This window comes from Abrus precatorius, unplaced genomic scaffold, assembly GCF_003935025.1.
Source record: "Abrus precatorius isolate BTA unplaced genomic scaffold, Abrus_2018 Scaffold153, whole genome shotgun sequence".
NCBI lineage: Eukaryota > Viridiplantae > Streptophyta > Magnoliopsida > Fabales > Fabaceae > Abrus > Abrus precatorius.
The window spans coordinates 1,272,004-1,291,177 of NW_020874351.1; the positions used below are offsets into that span (position 1 = coordinate 1,272,004).

At 32.7% G+C, this 19,174-nt stretch overlaps 3 protein-coding genes across 6 annotated transcripts; 2 read left to right on the plus strand and 1 right to left on the minus strand.

Annotated features, from left to right (window-relative positions):
* The first annotated feature begins 1,712 nt into the window (after positions 1-1,712).
* LOC113857073 (mannosyl-oligosaccharide 1,2-alpha-mannosidase MNS1) lies at positions 1,713-9,791 on the plus strand. Of its 2 annotated transcripts, none has more exons than XM_027488784.1 (14): positions 1,713-2,283; positions 3,390-3,437; positions 3,796-3,981; positions 4,450-4,562; positions 4,988-5,053; positions 5,185-5,356; positions 6,379-6,468; positions 6,686-6,810; positions 6,963-7,028; positions 7,283-7,391; positions 7,493-7,588; positions 8,129-8,209; positions 8,283-8,453; positions 9,011-9,791. In XM_027488784.1, exons 1-14 carry the CDS (start codon positions 2,125-2,127, stop codon positions 9,248-9,250), a joined length of 1,722 nt encoding a protein of 573 aa, XP_027344585.1. In that variant the 5' UTR covers positions 1,713-2,124; the 3' UTR covers positions 9,251-9,791. The 2 variants fall into 2 exon arrangements, with proteins under 2 accessions (XP_027344585.1, XP_027344586.1); XM_027488785.1 differs by having other exon boundaries at positions 3,805-3,981.
* Positions 9,792-11,042: 1,251 nt separating this feature from the next.
* Positions 11,043-14,945, plus strand: LOC113857041 (metal tolerance protein C4). Its single transcript, XM_027488711.1, has 13 exons — positions 11,043-11,418; positions 11,490-11,544; positions 11,685-11,817; positions 11,913-11,968; positions 12,173-12,287; positions 12,428-12,485; positions 12,575-12,693; positions 13,077-13,196; positions 13,299-13,400; positions 13,483-13,555; positions 14,226-14,293; positions 14,627-14,687; positions 14,767-14,945. The coding sequence occupies exons 1-13, from the start codon at positions 11,232-11,234 to the stop codon at positions 14,907-14,909; spliced, it is 1,290 nt and encodes a 429-aa protein (XP_027344512.1). The 5' UTR covers positions 11,043-11,231; the 3' UTR covers positions 14,910-14,945.
* On the minus strand, positions 13,932-18,234 carry LOC113857042 (60S ribosomal protein L7-2). 3 transcript variants are annotated; one of them, XM_027488712.1, is made up of 7 exons: positions 18,084-18,234; positions 17,757-17,935; positions 17,536-17,633; positions 17,386-17,443; positions 16,816-16,895; positions 16,634-16,736; positions 13,932-16,548 (listed from the first exon to the last, which is right to left on the minus strand). In XM_027488712.1, the coding sequence occupies exons 2-7, from the start codon at positions 17,931-17,933 to the stop codon at positions 16,333-16,335; spliced, it is 732 nt and encodes a 243-aa protein (XP_027344513.1). In that variant the 5' UTR covers positions 17,934-17,935; positions 18,084-18,234; the 3' UTR covers positions 13,932-16,332. The 3 variants fall into 3 exon arrangements, with proteins under 3 accessions (XP_027344513.1, XP_027344514.1, XP_027344515.1); XM_027488713.1 differs by having other exon boundaries at positions 15,791-16,548; positions 18,079-18,136; XM_027488714.1 differs by having other exon boundaries at positions 16,100-16,548; positions 17,757-17,964; positions 18,084-18,117.
* Positions 18,235-19,174: the final 940 nt, after the last annotated feature.

The following is a 19,174-nucleotide window of genomic DNA, read 5'->3' on the forward strand; positions in this document are numbered from 1 at the left end:
AATACTAGTGTGGTATTCAAAGAAGTAATAAAATAGAATTGTAATTTAAATATTGAAGGTATAATAATAATAATAATAAGTTCAAACATTATTTCAAATAGTATTTTAAAATGTTATAAAATACTATGATAAATTAAATTACTACATACATATATTTTAATTAAATGATCTTAACATTTAATCTAATAAACTGTAAGTTATCTAAAATGACTTGTCAAATGTATTCTAAGTCAATTCATAAATGGTGGATAATTATGAGATATGACCCACTTAATAAAGCAAAATTATGTGGATAATTTGGCTGCATGAAAATTTTAAGTTCACTAAAAATAAATGAGCCAACCAAGAAGACACATGAATGTCGTTTAGTCCCAAACACATGGTGATCCATAAAAGAGTAGTTGTGGTGTGCCAAAGTGAAATGGCCACAGAGGTACTCGTAATTGTTTGAAAATAGTATGTTACTGTTACATGTTTACTATTTTAAAATATAAATACAATTTTAAGGATGAATCAACTTTAAATATGAACACTTCTCTCATTATATTAAACTTAATCCGTTATATGAAGAAAAAAACAATTATTTTGGTTATTTCGTAAAACTATTTCAAATGCTTTAAAAAAAACTAAAATTATATACACATTCTAAAACAAATGTATTTTTTTAAAATAATAAATAAATAAACTATAACTTTTTAAATAAAATCTATCAAGTATGAATCATTTTTTTCAACTTAAAATCACTTTTTATAGCATTAATAAAACTTCCGTTGAATTGTTAAATTTATGTAGATTCACAGGTTTTTGCTTTTACAAAGTCTAATTTTAGTTTTAAATTTAAAAACCACCTTAACAACAACAAACAACTACTTTTGCAAATACATTTATTTTAACGTCATCTCCCACGAAATTCTCTAACGTTCCATGCCAACCAGTACTTAATCTTATCTTTGCATAGTTTAGTTACTAGCATACTAATGTTAACATTGAAAATTATTTAAGCTGAATTGGTTAATTAATTTATCAATTACTATTGAAATCTATTTAATTTAATTTAATTTTTTTTGGCGAGGAGGAAAAAGTAAAAATAAGAAAGGGGCTGGATAATGTTATAGATTATAAAATTAATAATAATTCATTTTTCATACTTTTATAGTGATATTCTAATAAGTGATAACAGTGTAAAAGGAAAAAAAATTTCATTCTTAATATTTTGAATATAAAGTCCTTGTCCCATAAAAAAAATTTACTCATAAAGAAATACTTCTGTTAACAAGTTTTTTTTTTTTTTTTCTGTTATCACTTTTATTAACATCTTAATAGCATTCATTATATTCTACTTAATGTTCTAATTATTTATAAGTAAGAAATAATATTTTTATACAAAAAAATATTGTTATTTGTACTTTTTTTTAATAATATGTAAAGAAAATTAAAAATTATAGTAAAATAAAAAACATTAATGAATGCTTTTAAAATATGAACTAAAATATATTTGATACATTGTATTTAATATTTTTAAATTACTTAAATACAACACATTAGCATTTAATGAAAAATAAAAATGAAGTATTGATAGATTAACTTTTCTGTTTTCTTTTTTACCTTTGGGGATAATAATTTGCTCTGTTAATTAGCAATTAGAAAAACTCTTCTGCTGTGTTTTTTGTTTTCTGAATATTCAACGTTGAATGTTGAAATGGGAGGAATTGACTTGAATTGAGCTAACGGGACCCATGCCATGGAGAATTGAAGTCTCAGCTTCCTTTCTATGACCGATGATGTTTCGCAGTTGAGTTTGCAAATTAAGTGTTCGATTCCAATTAAACTATTAATCTGCTTTCTCTATCTTATTCTTCTTCTTCTTCTTCTCAGTCGTAGCCTTCCCCAACACAATTTTAATGCCTCCCAAAAAATAATTAATAAATCTTATAAACCCTCAAACAAAAAAAAACCTCTTGTGGTGTTCACATCCACAACAACAACCACATCGGACAAACAAAACGTGAATTTCAAGGAAGGGTTGACACGATCTTCGTATTTAGAATTGAACAAACAACAACGTTGGTTGTTGCTTGGTCTCTGCAGCAAGTCAAGTCCAAAGCTTAGATCTTTTTTGTGGAAATGGCGAGAGGGAGCAGATCAGTGACGAGCAGTAAATGGAGGTACTGCCACCCCTCTTATTATCTGAAGCGTCCAAAGCGTCTTGCCTTGCTCTTCATCGTTTTTGTTTGCGCCTCTTTTCTTGTCTGGGACCGTCAAACTCTAGTCAGAGAGCACCAGGTGCTTCCCTTTTCCTCTCTCTAGTTTTGGACTGTGGATCTGGTTGTTGATGATTTTGCTTTCACTTGCATGGAAATTTAGTGATGCTGTGTTTGGGGATCGTGATTTGATTGTTATGTTGAATTTTGTGAAGACTGTCTATTTTTCTACAACAAAGATATTGGTATTGGTTTAGGACAGAACAGCAGTGCCATGCTGTCCTTTATCGTATATTGATCTATTATTGCTGAGTAATATAGCAATATACTCTTTTTTGTTGTTTTGGGGGGAGGGAGGTTGGGGTTTCGAATTTCTAATTTTTAGATTAAATGGGCAGGGAGTTTAGCGAAAATCAGAATATAGAACGAGTTTAAGATTTGATCCATTTTCTATCATTTCTGCAAGATAATGAGTAGTACAAAGCTGCCATATTCAATTCCAATCAAACAACTAAATTGATATTTCAGTTAGTTATAAAATACGGTAATGACAGATGATAATTATTTGGCGTTGTTGAGATCCCATATTTGACTATAGATGTGATTAAAATACAGCTTATAATGACTTAGACAATCCTTACCTCACAAACTAGGTTTTAGGGTTGAATTAGACCCAATTCAAATTGAAGATAGTATTAGAGTCTATCGTTGATCTGATGTTTGGCTACTGTAAACTGTCAAAAGATCAATTTGGCCCCATGGATTTTTTAGTGTAATTAATTTGGCCCTTTATCCACGGCTTTCCCAATGCAGTCTACCTAGTTCCACAGCTTTTCTTGTGCAATTTTAAAGGAAAAAAATCTGTCCTACAATCTCCACACTCCATATGTCTAATATTGAGTGTGACGAGTGTGTTTTGAAATCCAACGTCAACTATAAATATGACCCAAGTAGAGTTTGTGGAGAATTAGACAGTCCTTACCTCATGAGTTACCTTTTGGGGTTGAGTTAAGCTCAGTCCAAATTCAAGAATACTAGGATGTACTGTGAACATCATTTTAAATTACAATTTTTTTATTTTCAATGTAAATTTCTTTATAAAGGGAGGATGGATAATTTCTGGACTTTTTTTAGGCATTTGAATTACTAATTTTGACGGCCAGTATGTAACTTTTCTGTAAAATACAGGTTGAAATTGCCGAGTTACAGAAAGAAGTTTCTGATTTGCAAAATTTGGTAAGAAACTATCAAATGCTTAACCTTTTCTATATGATGCTCCTTCTGCCATGTTTAGTCCAGTCTTTAGTACCCAGAAGCATTTCATTTTATTTGTATACAACAAACACAAGCAACAAGATGGCCTGTACACATCTTGTATTTCTTACCTGGATTCTGCTTCAAACTGATTGTAACCCTCCAGCATGAATTCTCATTTTGCATTCAATCACATACAAAGCCTAATCCTCACCTCTGGCAATTAGCTAGTAAATCATTTCCTTGTAGCCATTTTACAGTATTTGATGAATGTAATATTGTGTTATGAAACCTACTTTCATTAATCTTCTTGGGGGCTAAGCAATTGGACTTGTTTCAGTTGGATGAGTTAAATAATGTGAAAGGTACTGTTGAGAAGATTGACTTGAAGAGAAAAGCTACCAAGTCCAGTAAAGAGGTCCCGGATGATCCCATTGATATTGACAGAAGGGAAAAAGTAAAAGAAGCAATGCTTCATGCTTGGGGATCTTATGAGAAGTATGCATGGGGCCAAGATGAACTTCAGGTATGGTGAATCTCTACTGGAATAATCAACCTTTTACTTTTTAATTAATGATTGTTTTTATAGGTATTTTCCCTTGTGGGCTTCTTCTGATTTGTCCAAAGTTTATGTTGTAAGGCTACAAGTTCAGCTTCTTTCCCTCGATGTATATCTTATGGAGGTCTAGCCAGATCAGGATTTAATTCACTCATATTTTTGCTCCAATACAAAAACATAAGGAAAATTCTAGGATTAATGTACAAAAAAGGGCTATGCCTTGAAACCATTAGTCAGCAAGTGAATGACAACCTTTTTGAACTTGTCCTGATGCCTTATCCATTCTCCCAATGTGTGGTTATGGAGGTGATATGAGTGTGTTCTTAAATAGTATGTGATAATTTTTTTTTTCACAAAAATTATTAATTTATATGTTGTGTGACTTTACCTTTTTTTGCAATTAATGGTTTTTTTTTTTTTGGGGGGTGCTACCAGCCACAGTCAAAGAATGGTGTCAATAGCTTTGGAGGTCTTGGAGCAACTTTAGTAGATTCTCTTGATACATTATACATTATGGGTCTCAATGAACAGTTTCAAAAAGCACGAGAGTGAGTGTAACTTTTGATTCTACTTGAGAACCTGTGATTTTTATTAATTTTTGCGCAATCATATCTTTATTGTATGTTTGGAATCAATAGTGATGAGGTTGTTTCTAAACTCATCTTTGGCAAAGATTCTTGCATGTAGAGTAGAAATTTCATTTTATTTTGTTTTCCATTTTTCTCTCTTTCAATTTTAATACTCTCTTGGGGAGCATGCTTCATGCTGATGGTGTCTCCTAAGGTTTGATTTCTGATACATATTTATTATCCTTTTTTAGTCTTTATTGCTGAAAATTTTTCTGAATTGAGATATAGAAGTTACTTATATTTGCTCCAGTTTCTTGCTTTATGCATCTGTCTAATGTTTAATTGTCATACTCTTGGTTGTTCTTTTTTGCATTCCTTGTCATAATAAGAAATTGCTTTGACAGATGGGTTGCAAACTCTTTGGATTTTAACAAGGATTACGAAGCAAGCGTTTTTGAGACAACCATAAGGTTACTTTATAAGGTTTACTTTGCAGTTGAAGTCCCTTCCCCATTTACAAAATTATATTTTGAGCTTATGGGTTGGACAACTAATATAATTTTTTTAAAATCTTTGTTGGTCTGTTTCCACCAAAATCCAGAGTAGTAGGTGGCCTTCTTAGTGCATATGATCTTTCAGGGGACAAAGTTTTCCTTGACAAGGCTAGAGAAATTGCAGACAGGTTACTGCCTGCATGGAATACACCCACCGGAATTCCTTACAACATCATCAACTTGTCACTTGGACGTGCACACAACCCTACTTGGACTGGGGTAAGTTGCTGAAGAATTCTTTTTACGCATTCCGGTCTTAATGGGCACTTGGAGATTTTGGTTATTACTTTCATGGGGTGTAGTCCTTAATCTTAACTACCTGTCATTGTTTAAATTTTTATTAACCTTAGAGATATATGGCTTTATAGTCTCCTAGCTCTTGATTTCTAAGCTTCAATATTGTAGTTATACGTTATTTTTTAAGTTTCATATTGGTTTTCAAGTAAAATTTACTAGCTTAATGAAAATCTTATTCAGGGCATATTTGGATGAGCTTTTAATGAAAAATTTCTTTATATGAGCTTCTTACATAATCTCTTTTATAAAAAATTGTTAAGAAATTTGGGCATAAATCACTCTTAAAAGTTAGTTTATAGGAAAATGATTATCCTAACTCTTATAAAGAGTATTCTATCTTTATTCCTAACCAATGTAGGACATTTTAACACATTCGGTAGCCCAACATTCAAACTAGATAAGTTCTTATATCATGTTAAGAAATTTTGGCCTACCTCACTCCTAAAAGCTAGGTCATAGGAGGAGAACTACCCTAACCATTATAAGAAGTATTTTCGCTCTATTTTTAACCAATTTAAGACATTTTAACAAAAATAAATAAGATTGTATGTTTTGGTGCAATAGTCCTTTTTAAGATTTGAGCAGCCTTTAAGAATTTTCCCAAGGAACACAAAAGTTTAGCTAGAAAAAGCACAAGTTTAGGACCTTTTTGGCTGAGTATTGACCCATGAAATTACTATTTTCTTATTTTATTTAAAAATAAATAAAATTTCATCTTGGTATTTTGTATGGTGTGAATTTTGGCTAGTTGATATTGCAAATATCATTCACACACAACACTTGATTTTAGATTGGAGACATTCTATGATAATTCTACTAAGATTTTATTGATTAATTTTTTACTTGTAAATTAGTCTTGGATTCTTGCTCTAACTGTATGGGTCACAATCAGTAGAGCTACTTTTTCGAAGTGTCTAATTCCTTTTTGTCTTTATTTTTCCAAGGGTGAGAGTATCCTGGCAGATTCTGGCACTGAACAACTAGAATTCATTGTTCTATCTCAAAGGACTGGAGACCCAAAGTATCAGCAGAAGGTTTTCAAATTTGATTCTATATGTTCAAGTTTTTAATTGATGCCAGGCTATTTTAATTTTGCCACTAGCCTTATTTCTACCTGCTTGGAGCCTGACTGTACATTTAAGCACATAGCTTAGGGCATCAGTTAATTGCTTATGCCCTGTGATTTGTATATTGCATGTGGAGGTGATTATTCTAGCTGTGCATTGATTGGTTTTCACCATGCTATTTCAGGTTGAAAAAGTAATTACACAGCTTAATAAAACATTTCCTGATGATGGATTACTTCCTATCTATATTAATCCTGATAGTGGAAAAGCAGGCTACTCTCCTATTACATTTGGTGCCATGGGTGACAGGTATTAAAGCAATCTAGCAACCTTCTTTTAATGATGTAGTCATATAAAACTTTTGCATTTGTTAATATAGTCTGGATATTGTTAAATTCTAATCATCTTACTTTGTGTTTGTTAATTTGGTCTGGCTGGTGATTGACAAAATCTTGTTGCAGTTTTTATGAATACTTGCTCAAAGTTTGGATACAAGGGAATAAAACTTCAGCTGTAAAACATTATAGGTGAGAATAATGCACCTATTTAACACATTTTCTACCCTTGGTGCTGATTTGTTAATTGATGAGTTCACAATGGAATGTGTCATTGTGGTGGTAACTAAAATAGAATTTCACTTCCATGGATGAATGAATGTTTATTTATTTTAGCCTTAAAAATTTTGTGGTTAAGGACATTTCAATTTTTCTTTTCAAGTAAATATTGAATGAGTGTTCTTTAACTGTTTTTTCCCTATTTCTTTTTGGAATCTTGAAAACAGAGATATGTGGGAGAAATCAATGAAAGGTTTATTAAGTTTGATTAGGAGATCAACACCATCTTCTTTTGCTTATATATGTGAGAAGAATGGAGGATCACTCTCAGACAAAGTATGATATTTCATTACAATACTTGTATTGTCACATTTAGTATTTACCATATGACGTTCTGGGTGTTGGGTATAATTTTTCATTCAAATGAGTACCTGCAGATGGATGAACTAGCGTGCTTTGCTCCTGGGATGCTTGCTTTGGGATCATCTGGTTTTGGTGTCGATTCGCAGGAGTTTCTGTCACTTGCAGAAGAGGTACATGTCAACAGCAGTTTTGTAAACCCTGATGTGCTTGTTCTGTTGACTGACTTGCAAAGCCTTGACCTATCAATTTACTATATGTTATTCACATCAATAAAATTAATAATTTTTTTTCCTGATCTGAAATTGTTGAACTTCTTCGATTCAAATCATGATGTAATCAATTTCATTTCTATATTTTTCTCTCTGGTAGATTATCATGCGTTTCTAAAGCCAATTTTAGTAGAGACTGGAGAGTAGTGGATGTTGGCATGTTGCTATCTATGTTTCCTTTGTGGAAAACTTGTTTCCCATTTCTTTTAGCAAGAAATTTATCCTTGGTTTAAAAAAGAGAATGTATTGAGCTGTAACCAAGAATTTTGTTGTCATTCAAATAAATCTCCAGTGTGAGTGGAAAGCAGTGAGACTCTGTAATATTCAAATACCCATTGGGTATTGCTCTGTGGATTCCTTCTCCAGTGTGTGTGGATATTTTGTTGTTAAATGATTGATTTTATTAGGTAAATCACTGAAGATATATGCCTTTTTTTGCAGCTTGCTTGGACATGTTATAACTTCTACCAATCAACTCCATCAAAATTGGCTGGAGAGAACTATTTCTTTCATTCTGGGCAGGTTAGCTATTAGTTTATTTGTGATTTGCAATTTGAAAATTGCATGATCTGATTTTATTTTTTTTAATTTGAAGGACATGAGTGTGGGTACATCATGGAACATTCTGAGGCCAGAGACAGTTGAATCACTCTTTTACCTTTGGCGTTTAACTGGCAACAAAACATACCAAGAATGGGGATGGAACATATTTCAAGCTTTTGAGAAGAACTCCCGCATAGAGTCTGGCTATGTTGGACTGAAGGATGTAAGCATACCTTAACTTCACATTAATTAATGTCTTTTTGTTTGCAATATTATTTTTTATGTGGTAACTACGTCCTATCAAAAGTTAGAATTATTTGTTCTGGCTCTTCAGACAAAGCCTTTATTGAATTAAGCACTTTAATAGATTATAGAGGTGCCTGTATGTGTTTTTTCCAACTGAAGTCTTAGCCTATTTTCATAGCCATCTGGTGTGGAAAATTGTGTTGTTTTTAGGTTTTGCAGTTAGTTTCTGTTCTGAGAATTTGGAGGTTTTGCAATGCATAAACCATACTCATCAGCAGGGGATTTTTGACTTCTACTATTCATAGACAATCTACTCGATCATGCCTATTTTAGTTTGATGAATATTTGGCTGCTTATTATTTGATCCATGGAGGAAATTGTTGGCATGGGCTGTGGCTTCTTATTCATAAGATTTCTGCCTATTTTCTTCCTTGCTCTTCCTTTGGTGTTTGTCTAATCGTGGACAACTATTTAATATCCTTAGCAACGATTCTGTCTACTCATGAACCATCACTTCTTGTTCTCACTTCTCAGGTTAACACTGGCGTCAAAGACAACATGATGCAAAGCTTCTTTCTTGCAGAGACTTTGAAGTATCTTTATCTTCTCTTTTCACCTTCTTCGGTCATCTCATTAGATGAATGGGTATTCAACACAGAAGCCCACCCTCTGAGGATTGTGACCAGACATGAAGGGGGACATGTTGACAACTTGAGTGAGAAGCAGAAACCTTTTTCTAGACTAAGAGGCAGGAAGGAAGGTTTGTCAGGTTAGATCTCCATTCTTCTCCACCATTGCTGGTTGATGAACCCCTTTCACCAAATCAAAGAGCAGTTTATTCCACTATGGAGTTTGTAAGATGTCAGCATTCCTTCATTGGGAAGCGGTTACGGCCCTGGAGGAGTAAGGCGTTCATTCTGCTGCAGATGGTATCATCTAATATAGGAAATAGTTAACTCTTCATTGAAGTTCATACAAAATGGGTTTATTAAACATGACCTGACCTTTTGTTGATGAACGACCCTTTTGAAATTCATAGCCAATAGGTTGTTGTCCTTTATTTTCTTTCTCTGAAACCAAATTTTCAGAGCATTATTACAACTGAGGCATATAGCTTGGGCAGTGCTTTTACTCGTTAAGGAAGCGCAAGGTAGTGTGTTATACACTTCTATTATTGTTTCTTTAGTGAATTTTGATACGGAACTATAAGTGCATCTCAGTTTTTTTGTGTATGGGACTCGTTACTCATTTAGTCTTTGAATACTCTGAAGTGAACCCAGTCCCCTAAATAGAAAAAATGTCAATCTCGTTGTGGCCATCTCTTTTGTGAACACCGATTCGAATCATGTTTGCCCTCTAATTCTAAAATTGGTAAAATTAATTACTTAACTACTATTGGAAGATCACTTCCAAAAGAAGAGTATAGGAACAAAAATATGTATCAAGAATAAACATAAGACGTGGAGGATCTTTCCTCTTCTTTTGAAATCGTCTCTATCCAATAGAAAATTTGATAGAATGATAAAAATTCGTGAAGATTTTAGGGTAATTTTTAGACAAATTAGAGCGGTCGAGGGAACACTTTTTTATTGTTGGTCGAGAGGTAACACGTTTATCTTTCAGAAAGTTAGAACAAACTATTCTTTGAGCCTTGAATGATGCTTCAATTTCAATGCTATTTTATTTGAAAAATTTGGGTTATTGTCCGCTTAATGATTAATGCGTATAAATACATTTTAATTTAAATAAACTGATTGAAGTCAAAATTTTCTCTTTACGATTCTTAGTGTCACTGACAACTGATTTTGAATTCTTATTATTAATTTTAAAATTTTAGAATTTAACTCGTTTAAAATGACAATGTATAATAATGATAATTTGTTCTTTACTCTTCCCTCCAAAAGTGAGGAGATTTAGGGGAGAAAGAAATTTTTAAAACTAATCAAACGAATTTATCTTTACTTCAATATGTATATTTAACAATTTTAAGTATATGATAGTGAATTCATTTATTTTATTTTCTTTCTTCTTTTTTTTTCATTAAAGACTCTCGTCTCCTTTCATTTGAACCATAATGACTTTTAATAATTAAATATTCTTCATGCATGACATATAAAATGCTTTAAGTATTACGATCAAATATATCATAAAGTTTATATTGTTCATTAGTTTTAAAATTTATGAGTATTAATTATTTTTATTATTGCCTTTTCTAGCCCTTATTTAGTCTTTAATTTATAAAAATTTATTTATTTATTTTATTTTGATTGGATCATGGTTATTATTATTAAAAATTAAAAAAAGTGATTCGTTATTCATGCAATTGGATTTAAAGTTTTATAAAGTTGGAAAGTTGAAAATTAAGAAAATAAAACTAAAATTATAAAATTTAGAAGCAATTTCATTTGCTTGACGATGTGCAAACCATTTTACATTAAGTTATAATAACTTTTTAATTATCAATAAAAAATAAAAAATAATCATAAAAAAGATTATCGTTACTATTTTAAGAGAGAGAGTATCTCTTACAGTAAGTATTGAAAAAGCTTTGCTCTGGAGTGTGTTGTTGTTAGAGAAAGGGAGAAGGTGGAACTGTAATTGGTGGAATATTCATATTCACATTCACATTCAGTGAACAATTTTCTTCTTCAGTGAATGAATACGATATGAAATGAAAGCCTAAGCCCTAATTCAATTTTGACGCGAATCATCAACAGTATCATTGAGACTGGGTTCCATCGATAATTTTGTTTTAATGCGAACATCCTATAATCTCCTTCGTTCTCGATTTCGCCGCTCTCACCAACGACACTTTCACTGTTCCCTCGCCGTTGTTTTTCTCAAAGCAGAGCCTCTGCCGCACCCTCCACCAACCATCGCTGCTTCACATTTTCCTTTCATAAGACCCTTCAATGCTCATTATCACTACTCCTATCATCGCAGTAAGTTCCTCATCTCTCTCCTACGTAACATTTATCTTATCTTATCTCATTCATTTTCTTCTCTCTTATAGCTTTCTTTACTAGGGCTAAGCCAGTCAAGAACATTGAATTCAACGATCGCCACAGGTTCCTTTCTTTAATTTCTCTCTGCTGTTTCTGCTTTTATTATTATTATTATTATTATTATTATTGAATTTATGAGGATAATGCTTCCGTAACTTGTCCCATTTTACCTGCATCTGATTCTTCGTTGTCCATTATTATAGTCAGCGAGCCGTCACAACTGCATTGTGGTGTAACTTTCTTGTGTTTTCTCTCAAGTTTGGAGTATGGTTAGCTTCTTCTAGTCATGTAATGCTAGCTGAAGTCGTGCATTCTGTTGCTGATTTTGCTAACCAGGTAAATTAGTTAGTTGCCAATTACCATTGTAGGAGAATATATAATCCCTTTATGCAAACGAGAAACTAATGTGTGTTCAATAAGTTATTTTGTAGGCATTACTTGCTTATGGTCTAACTAGCTCGAGGCGTGCACCAGATGCCATTCATCCGTGAGTTAAACTATCTTGTTAGGCTTTATGTACTCAGTGTTGAGCTGATTTCATATTGGATTTGCATACACTTGCTGCATATTCGAGAGCTATTATATGTGCAATGGATGAATGACTGGTTTACTATTGTTTTTATCTTTGCATGAATTTTGAATTTAATCGGTCATCTGTGTGTTAAAATGGTGATGTCTTCTATTTCTACAGTTATGGTTATTCCAAGGAAAGATTTGTCTGGTCTTTGATATCTGCTGTTGGGATATTTTGTCTTGGTTCTGGTGCTACAGTTGTTCATGGAGTTCAAAACTTGTGGACTGCACAGGTATTTAACCAAATTGGATCATTGAAATGAAAACATTTAACTTCTGTCATCATAAGTTGTTGTCATTTTTCTTATTTTAATTATTCATCTGTGAATTTTCTCTTATTCAAGTTATTGACTTCTAAGAGTTTCCTTCTCAGCCGCCTGAGAATATGCACTATGCAGCTTTGGTGATATGTGGTTCATTTATCATTGAAGGTACTACTGTCTGCATTTCATCTGGTGCAGGCTATTCTCCTTTGTCTATTTTAGTCCATCCCTTTTTCTCAATGGGCATTTTTTGTTAGGTGCCTCTCTTATTGTTGCCATACAAGCTGTTAAGAAAGGTGCAGCTGCAGAGGGAATGAAATTAAAAGACTATGTTTGGCGTGGCCATGATCCTACATCTGTTGCAGTGATGACAGAGGTGGTAACTTGTGGACACTTACTCATTTTTAGTTCCTGAAACATGTTACAATTTATTTGCTAATGCGTCAGAGAAAAAAATCATTTATAAATAAAAGTTTTGGAATAAAATGAATTACCTATCATTTATTATGTGTTTGGCCATATTTTTTCTCATAAACAGTTATTTACAACTAGGTATGTTTTTCTAGTTATTTAGCTAGATGGAACTTCAACTTATATTGCTCCCCATGCATGGGCCATGGTAAAGGGAAAGGGATGAGTGAATTGATACTTGTATTGCTAAGAGGATTTGTGTATTCATTTCTCCAATTGACTATGTAACATGAATTTATTTGTCTATTTATAGTTGTTTGTTCTCATATATGGTAGCAAAATATGCAGGATGGTGCTGCAGTAACTGGCCTTCTTATTGCTGGAGCATCATTGGTTGCGGTGAACGTTACTGGAAATGCCATTTATGATCCCATTGGTTCAATTGTAGTTGGCAACTTACTTGGAATGGTAAAGAGGTTTCAGAAGACAGCAAAAATTTCCCAGGCATTTGAAGTTAGCATAGAATTGGTATCTATTTTACTTTAATTTCATGCTGCATTAACCATGCAGGTAGCCATATTTCTTATCCAGAGAAATCGGCATGCTTTGATTGGTAGAGCTATGGATGACCATGATATGGAGAAAGTACTTCAATTTTTGAAAAATGACCCGGTACAAGCTTGCTAGTTTCCACTGAAATCACATAACAGCTTTTTTTACCATTCATATGACTAAGGTGACTTTTATGCTTTAGGTTGTAGATTCCCTCTATGATTGCAAAAGTGAAGTCATTGGGCCTGGATTCTTCAGATTTAAGGCAGAAATAGGTGGCCTTTCTCATAGTTGTTATTTTTTTAATATATAGTTTAGGTTGTGGATATAATTCTGAAATTTGCCTTTATCTATCCCATTAATTTGTTCGTTTTTAAAAAAAGAAAAGGCACTTTTTTAATTCAAATATATGTTGAAAAAATAATAATAATTTGTAATTTCTTAGAAAAAAAATTTCTTGCATGGTCTTGGCAGTTATTGACATGAAAGGTCTTATTTTATTTCAATCATCTTCCTGAACCTGTTATATATAAAATCCCTCATTATGCTTTTCTATAATGTTCATCACCACTTTTTGAACATGCTGTCTATTGAGCTTCAACTTATATTGTGGTACTTCTGTAATCTTAAAGGTTTTTTTTTTTTTTTTCAATTTATTTTGTTACTATCTATTAGGATTAGTACTCAGATCCAAAGAATAAGGATATGTTTCCATAAACTTGATGGAAGAAAAATCTTTGTTTTTGAGGATTCTTTCTTTTTTCCCAAAATCTGTCTAATTATTGTTTTTTTTTTAATTGAAATGTTTTTTTAAATAAAATGCACAAGCAAGCAGATTCAATGTTTGAGTTTTCTATAAAATAAATTCAATTTTCGCTCTCTAACTCTGGTAGTGGTAACAACTAAACATGGATGATGTTAATCTGATAGTTCTTAATGAAACAGATTTTAATGGAGTAATGGTGGTGCAAAATTATCTTAAAAGGACTGGACGTGATGAGTGGGCCAGACAGGTGGATACTCTTCTTTTATTTATGTTCATGCAAAGGCCTCTCATAGTATTCTATGTTCTGCTGTTGTTACTAATATTATTCACTTAGTGCTGCTTCCTATTACATGCTAGCGAAACAGGAATGCATTGGCATCTACATTAAAACTATCCTAGGGCATTAGTTCACATTGATAATATCGAAATGACTGGTGTAGGTTACCTTCTTTCATGATCATTCCATGATAGTTCCATTGCCCTGCTTCCCTGCCATTGTCTGGTTTAGAATCTTTAGATGTGTAACTTTAATAATGACTAAGTCGATTTAATACCACCTCTTGGCTTTTGTTATTTACAGTTTCGTGAAGCTGCAAAGCGGAAGGATGATACTGCCCTAATGAAGATTATGTCAAATTACGGTATGCAGTAGATAACTTGATCCTCATAGTCTTGCTGATTGAGAAGTAAATGCATCCTTACAGTTGTAAGATGTGGCAGGTGAGGAAGTAGTTACAGCTTTAGGAAGTGAAGTGGATAGGTTAGAGAAGGAGATCCAGAATCTCGTTCCTGGTATCCGTCATGTTGATATTGAGGCCCACAATCCAGCAGAGGCGACCTTGTCAAGTGAAAGTTCTCAATAAATTCGACATATTCTTCACATTCTTTTATATTAGGGTACTGTTTCCGAAGGAAATACGAAGAGTTCGATGCCTCAAGTTGAGTCGACAGCTTTTGATAGACTAGCGCACAAGTCTTATATTTTCTTCAGTGAAACGTGTTCAGGTTTGTCGAACGAAATCAGAGCTGCCTCTAGTGTGAAAGAGTAGAATCCATATATGCAACAGTGCTATGATGAGGAATGCTAGTTAGAAACAGTAACTTCTTTTTTTTGAGCTCATAGTAAAACGTAAATGAGGAATGCTAGTTATTCTTTCTTTAATGCACTATTTCCGAATACACTTCCTCAATGCCAAAAGAACCATGAATGATATCAAAATAAGCCCTAGTAGTCCGATGAACATGAGAAATCGATAATGGAAGAAACTATCAATATGATTTGTAACTTCATCCCTTATAATACGAAGGACAATTTAGCAGCAAGTAGCGTCGCACTCATAATTTGTTAAAATTGTGCCCTCGTTCAAGATGTAGCAAGTAACGAACTCGTTTCGGAGTAAACATAACGTGGCATTCAATTGGAGGGAAGCCAAAGAAGGAAAACGGACATTTAAAAGAATAAAGGGTAATTAGACAATTATCCCTAATTTTAATAATTTTATTTAATCATATCTTAAGTAGAAAATTAATATTTTCCTTCTCTTTTTATAAATCAAATTCAGTATCTTTCTTTTCCATTATAATTGCACCATTCTTTTCCGTTTCTAACGGAAGAGTCGACAACTAGAGAGTCAACTCTAGATTAGTTCTTCAAATTGTGTGAGCTTAACTCGTTTTAATTTAAAATTATAGTCTCGTTTTAACTATAAAAAAACGTAAGTTGAAAATCATAATATTCTCTTCCAACACTGAATAATATTAACAAGCATAAGTTGCATACATTCAGATCAAATTCATAACTGCTGCTAATTGCAACGAGGGCGTGAAAATTTTCACTTCGCTGCAAAATAGAATCGGTCATCCATTATGTGACACTGACAAATTTATCAAGTTGGATACCGCGGTGTATAAAAAACCAACACCCCATTACACATTCATCCCAAAAATCAACATTCGAAAACCTTCACTTGACGTCAATTATGGAAAAATGACTCGTGAAACACCAAAAGAATTTCTGAAAAAGGCGACTCCAACAAATTCATACTACGAAGTGCTGAACAGAAAGTAAACATTATAAACCAAGCATAGTAATTATGGCAATATTTTAAAATAAAACTCATCACTCTGGAATCTTAAAAATGAAAAACAAATTCAACCTTAATAAAACGATTTATCAAAGTGAGAAATGTGCTATTTCAAAATTTCAGATACGGCAATAGTCTGAACTTGATCTAAACCAGACAAGGAAAAATTATATCCTAATCAATGAATGAACACTGCCACAGCTTAATTCATTCTCCTGATTAGCTCATTGATGTAATTCTCCCGGTTTCCTGCATCACCTCCCTCAACATAGTGGTTCCTCTTCTTCTTTAAGCCACCCAAAGGAGCCTTGAGCTTAAATGGCCAAAGGAAGTTGTTTGCCTCCTTAAAGTGAGGTCCAACAGTTATGATCTCATGGATAAGATCTTCTGTGGATATGATTCCATATTTTCCTAGTGCCTGTCATCGAATCAAGTCAGCAAAACAAGTAGTGAATGAATTCAAATTGCAATATAATTTATAAAAAAATAGTAAATAAATATACCTGCTCAATGATGGAGTTGTCAGTTAAACCAATTCTCTGCTTATTTAACTTTCCATACCCTCTCTTGTAGATAAGTTCCCTCACACTCTTCAGATTTGGGTATCTAAAGCAAAAACAGAAATCTCTTCAGTGGTAAGAAAAAGAATCATCACATTATAAGTGTGACAAGGAAGTCAACATACCCATAAGTTACATAAGGCTCAACTCGGTGCAGCATGTTCATTGTGGCTTTGTTAACTTTGAGAAATACACCATTGAAAATCTGTTTTACAAAATCACAAGCATCAGCACCACAAAATCACTTTCATATTAATAAAAAATTAGCATACATTTGTTCATTGCATGCTCTAAAATGCTAAACAAATTGCACTCGATGCATTACAAATCATAACAAAACTCATCCACGCACCCAATTGTTTTTAAAAACTTAAATAAGACACTGCAATGACTGACAACTCCCAGTCTATATGCAGAATCTAACACAACAAAACAACCTAAAAACTAATGATCTAACATATAAACCTCTGCTAGGGGAATACAATGAGAGAAACAAAATTAGACGAGAAAAAAGTAGTAGTTTGACTTTATTTATAGTACACTTTACTTACCTCTTCTTTTTATTGCTCAAAAATTATAAAAAAGTTCCAGTTCCAACTATCCTACTACTAAGCTCCACTGTAAATGGAAATCATATCAATAAACCGAAGGAAACATCAAACATCCATAGAGCATGCTATGGTTATAAGTAGTACCTGTCTCAATCGCAACAGCTGCAAGATCTTCCTGGTCTTGGGGTGCATGGCATTAATACTGGAAAAACACAATTATATTAATCAGAACGGCAAAAACACTAAGGTTTGGGATAACGAGCAAAACCCTAATCAGAAAAAAAAAACACATACCCACGAATGCGAATAATAAACAACAGCTTAGCCTCTGGATCGACATAAAATCCACCTTTCAGCTTCGCCTCGCGTTTCAACCGAATCAATTCCTTTTCCTGCAAAGTTAAAATAAGAAAAAAAACTAAACCAAGTTAAAAAAGGGGGTGAAATAGAGAATCACAATTATAATAAATTAGGTTAATAAAGTAAAACGATTTGAGAATGGTAGTAACATATACCTGATCATCGTACTCCTTAGCATACAACTTAGCTCTGTTGTAGATCAGCTTGCGGCTCTCGGCTCTCTTCTTCTTAGCAGCATCGAGTTCTTGCTTCTTGGCCAACGCCCACTCCTCTTCCCTCTTTCGCTTCTTCAACACAGACTCAGGAACAATAGCCTTCACTTCTTCACCCATCTCTGTTATTCGTGTAATGAAACAAATGAGTCTCAATCTTACAACATTTTCAAATCTACAACAATCATACCGCGGAAATGGAAGATCTAGAACAAGGGCAAATACATGAAGCATATAGATCGAAAGTTGAATAGGGAATACGAACCTTACCGAGCTAAAGCCTCTCTGCAACTACGAATTAGGGTTTTCTCAGCCGGCTTGACAGTGTGAAGTTGTGAGACAGCTAGCTTTTATAGTGCAAGTGCTCCTCACGCTTCCGATATTTGACGGCTCGGATTTGTTTTTACTTCAAATATGATTTTGACCGTTGATTAAAATGAGGCCCTGATAGATTAGTTGTTTTTCAGTTAAGCCCACGTCCATTTAGATACACACCAAACAGGTCCAACATCTTGATTGTTTTGAGGGAAAAAAAAACACACACACACACATAATTAATGATTAATGTAAAAAAAGTAGATAAACCAATGAAAATTTATCTTAATATATTTTTATAATAATCACTATAAATATTTAATGATTTTTAATTATACGAAAATGTATTCAGTGACACTATAAAAAAGTTTGCATTCGCAATATATTCTAGAAAATTCTAATATATTTTGAGTTTCTGAATTATTATATTTATAAGCAATATGTTCGTATAATAATTATTCAAATAATAGTAATTGTTGTTATATTTATCTATAACGTGAAGCTTTCCTTCAATCAAACTTTAATATTCGCACATATTAATGTTTTAGTTCAACCAAGCTCACATGCTTTCTTTAAATAATAGTCTTCATAACAAATTAAACTTTTAGTGAGATGAAATAATTCTAGTATATATTATCGTATAATCATGTAGTTTTCTTCTTCTTCTTCTTTTTATAACAGTTTTTCTTTTTAATTAATTATTCAGTCAACAACAAAAAAAGTCCCTTAATTCATTTAATTAATAAATTTTATAGTGAACATCTAATATACTAAAATATATAAAAGTCATTATTAAAAAATATTTTCCTAATGGAATTTTAATTTTTTAGCAGTTTTTGGTGAAAGGCGGTACAAAACACGAGACCTGTTTCTTATTATTATTATTTGCACGCGTAAAATTTACATTTCAATATTTTTTCAAACACATAAATATTTTGTTCAAATTAAACACCGAAACGAAACCCTTTCAATCAGATCAACACGTATCAGTGAGCTTATTTTTAAAATGTCGACACAAAATTTGCTTATTATGTATATAAAAAAAA

What these genes read in the sequence shown, in the direction of transcription:
- LOC113857073 (XM_027488784.1), top strand. Translation starts at nt 2,125, where the DNA reads ATGGCGAGAGGGAGCAGATCAGTGACGAGCAGTAAATGGAGGTACTGC. An exon ending in CAGTTTCAAAAAGCACGAGA is followed by an intron (nt 4,563 to 4,987) that starts GTGAGTGTAACT and finishes TTGCTTTGACAG; the next exon opens with ATGGGTTGCAAACTCTTTGG. An exon ending in TTTGGTGCCATGGGTGACAG is followed by an intron (nt 6,811 to 6,962) that starts GTATTAAAGCAA and finishes ATCTTGTTGCAG; the next exon opens with TTTTTATGAATACTTGCTCA.
- LOC113857041 (XM_027488711.1), top strand. Translation starts at nt 11,232, where the DNA reads ATGCGAACATCCTATAATCTCCTTCGTTCTCGATTTCGCCGCTCTCAC. An exon ending in GCACCAGATGCCATTCATCC is followed by an intron (nt 11,969 to 12,172) that starts GTGAGTTAAACT and finishes CTATTTCTACAG; the next exon opens with TTATGGTTATTCCAAGGAAA. An exon ending in GAAGATTATGTCAAATTACG is followed by an intron (nt 14,688 to 14,766) that starts GTATGCAGTAGA and finishes AAGATGTGGCAG; the next exon opens with GTGAGGAAGTAGTTACAGCT.
- LOC113857042 (XM_027488712.1), bottom strand. Translation starts at nt 17,933, where the DNA reads ATGGGTGAAGAAGTGAAGGCTATTGTTCCTGAGTCTGTGTTGAAGAAG. An exon ending in AGCTGTTGCGATTGAGACAG is followed by an intron (nt 16,896 to 17,385) that starts GTACTACTTATA and finishes TTTGTAAAACAG; the next exon opens with ATTTTCAATGGTGTATTTCT. An exon ending in ACAACTCCATCATTGAGCAG is followed by an intron (nt 16,549 to 16,633) that starts GTATATTTATTT and finishes ATTCGATGACAG; the next exon opens with GCACTAGGAAAATATGGAAT.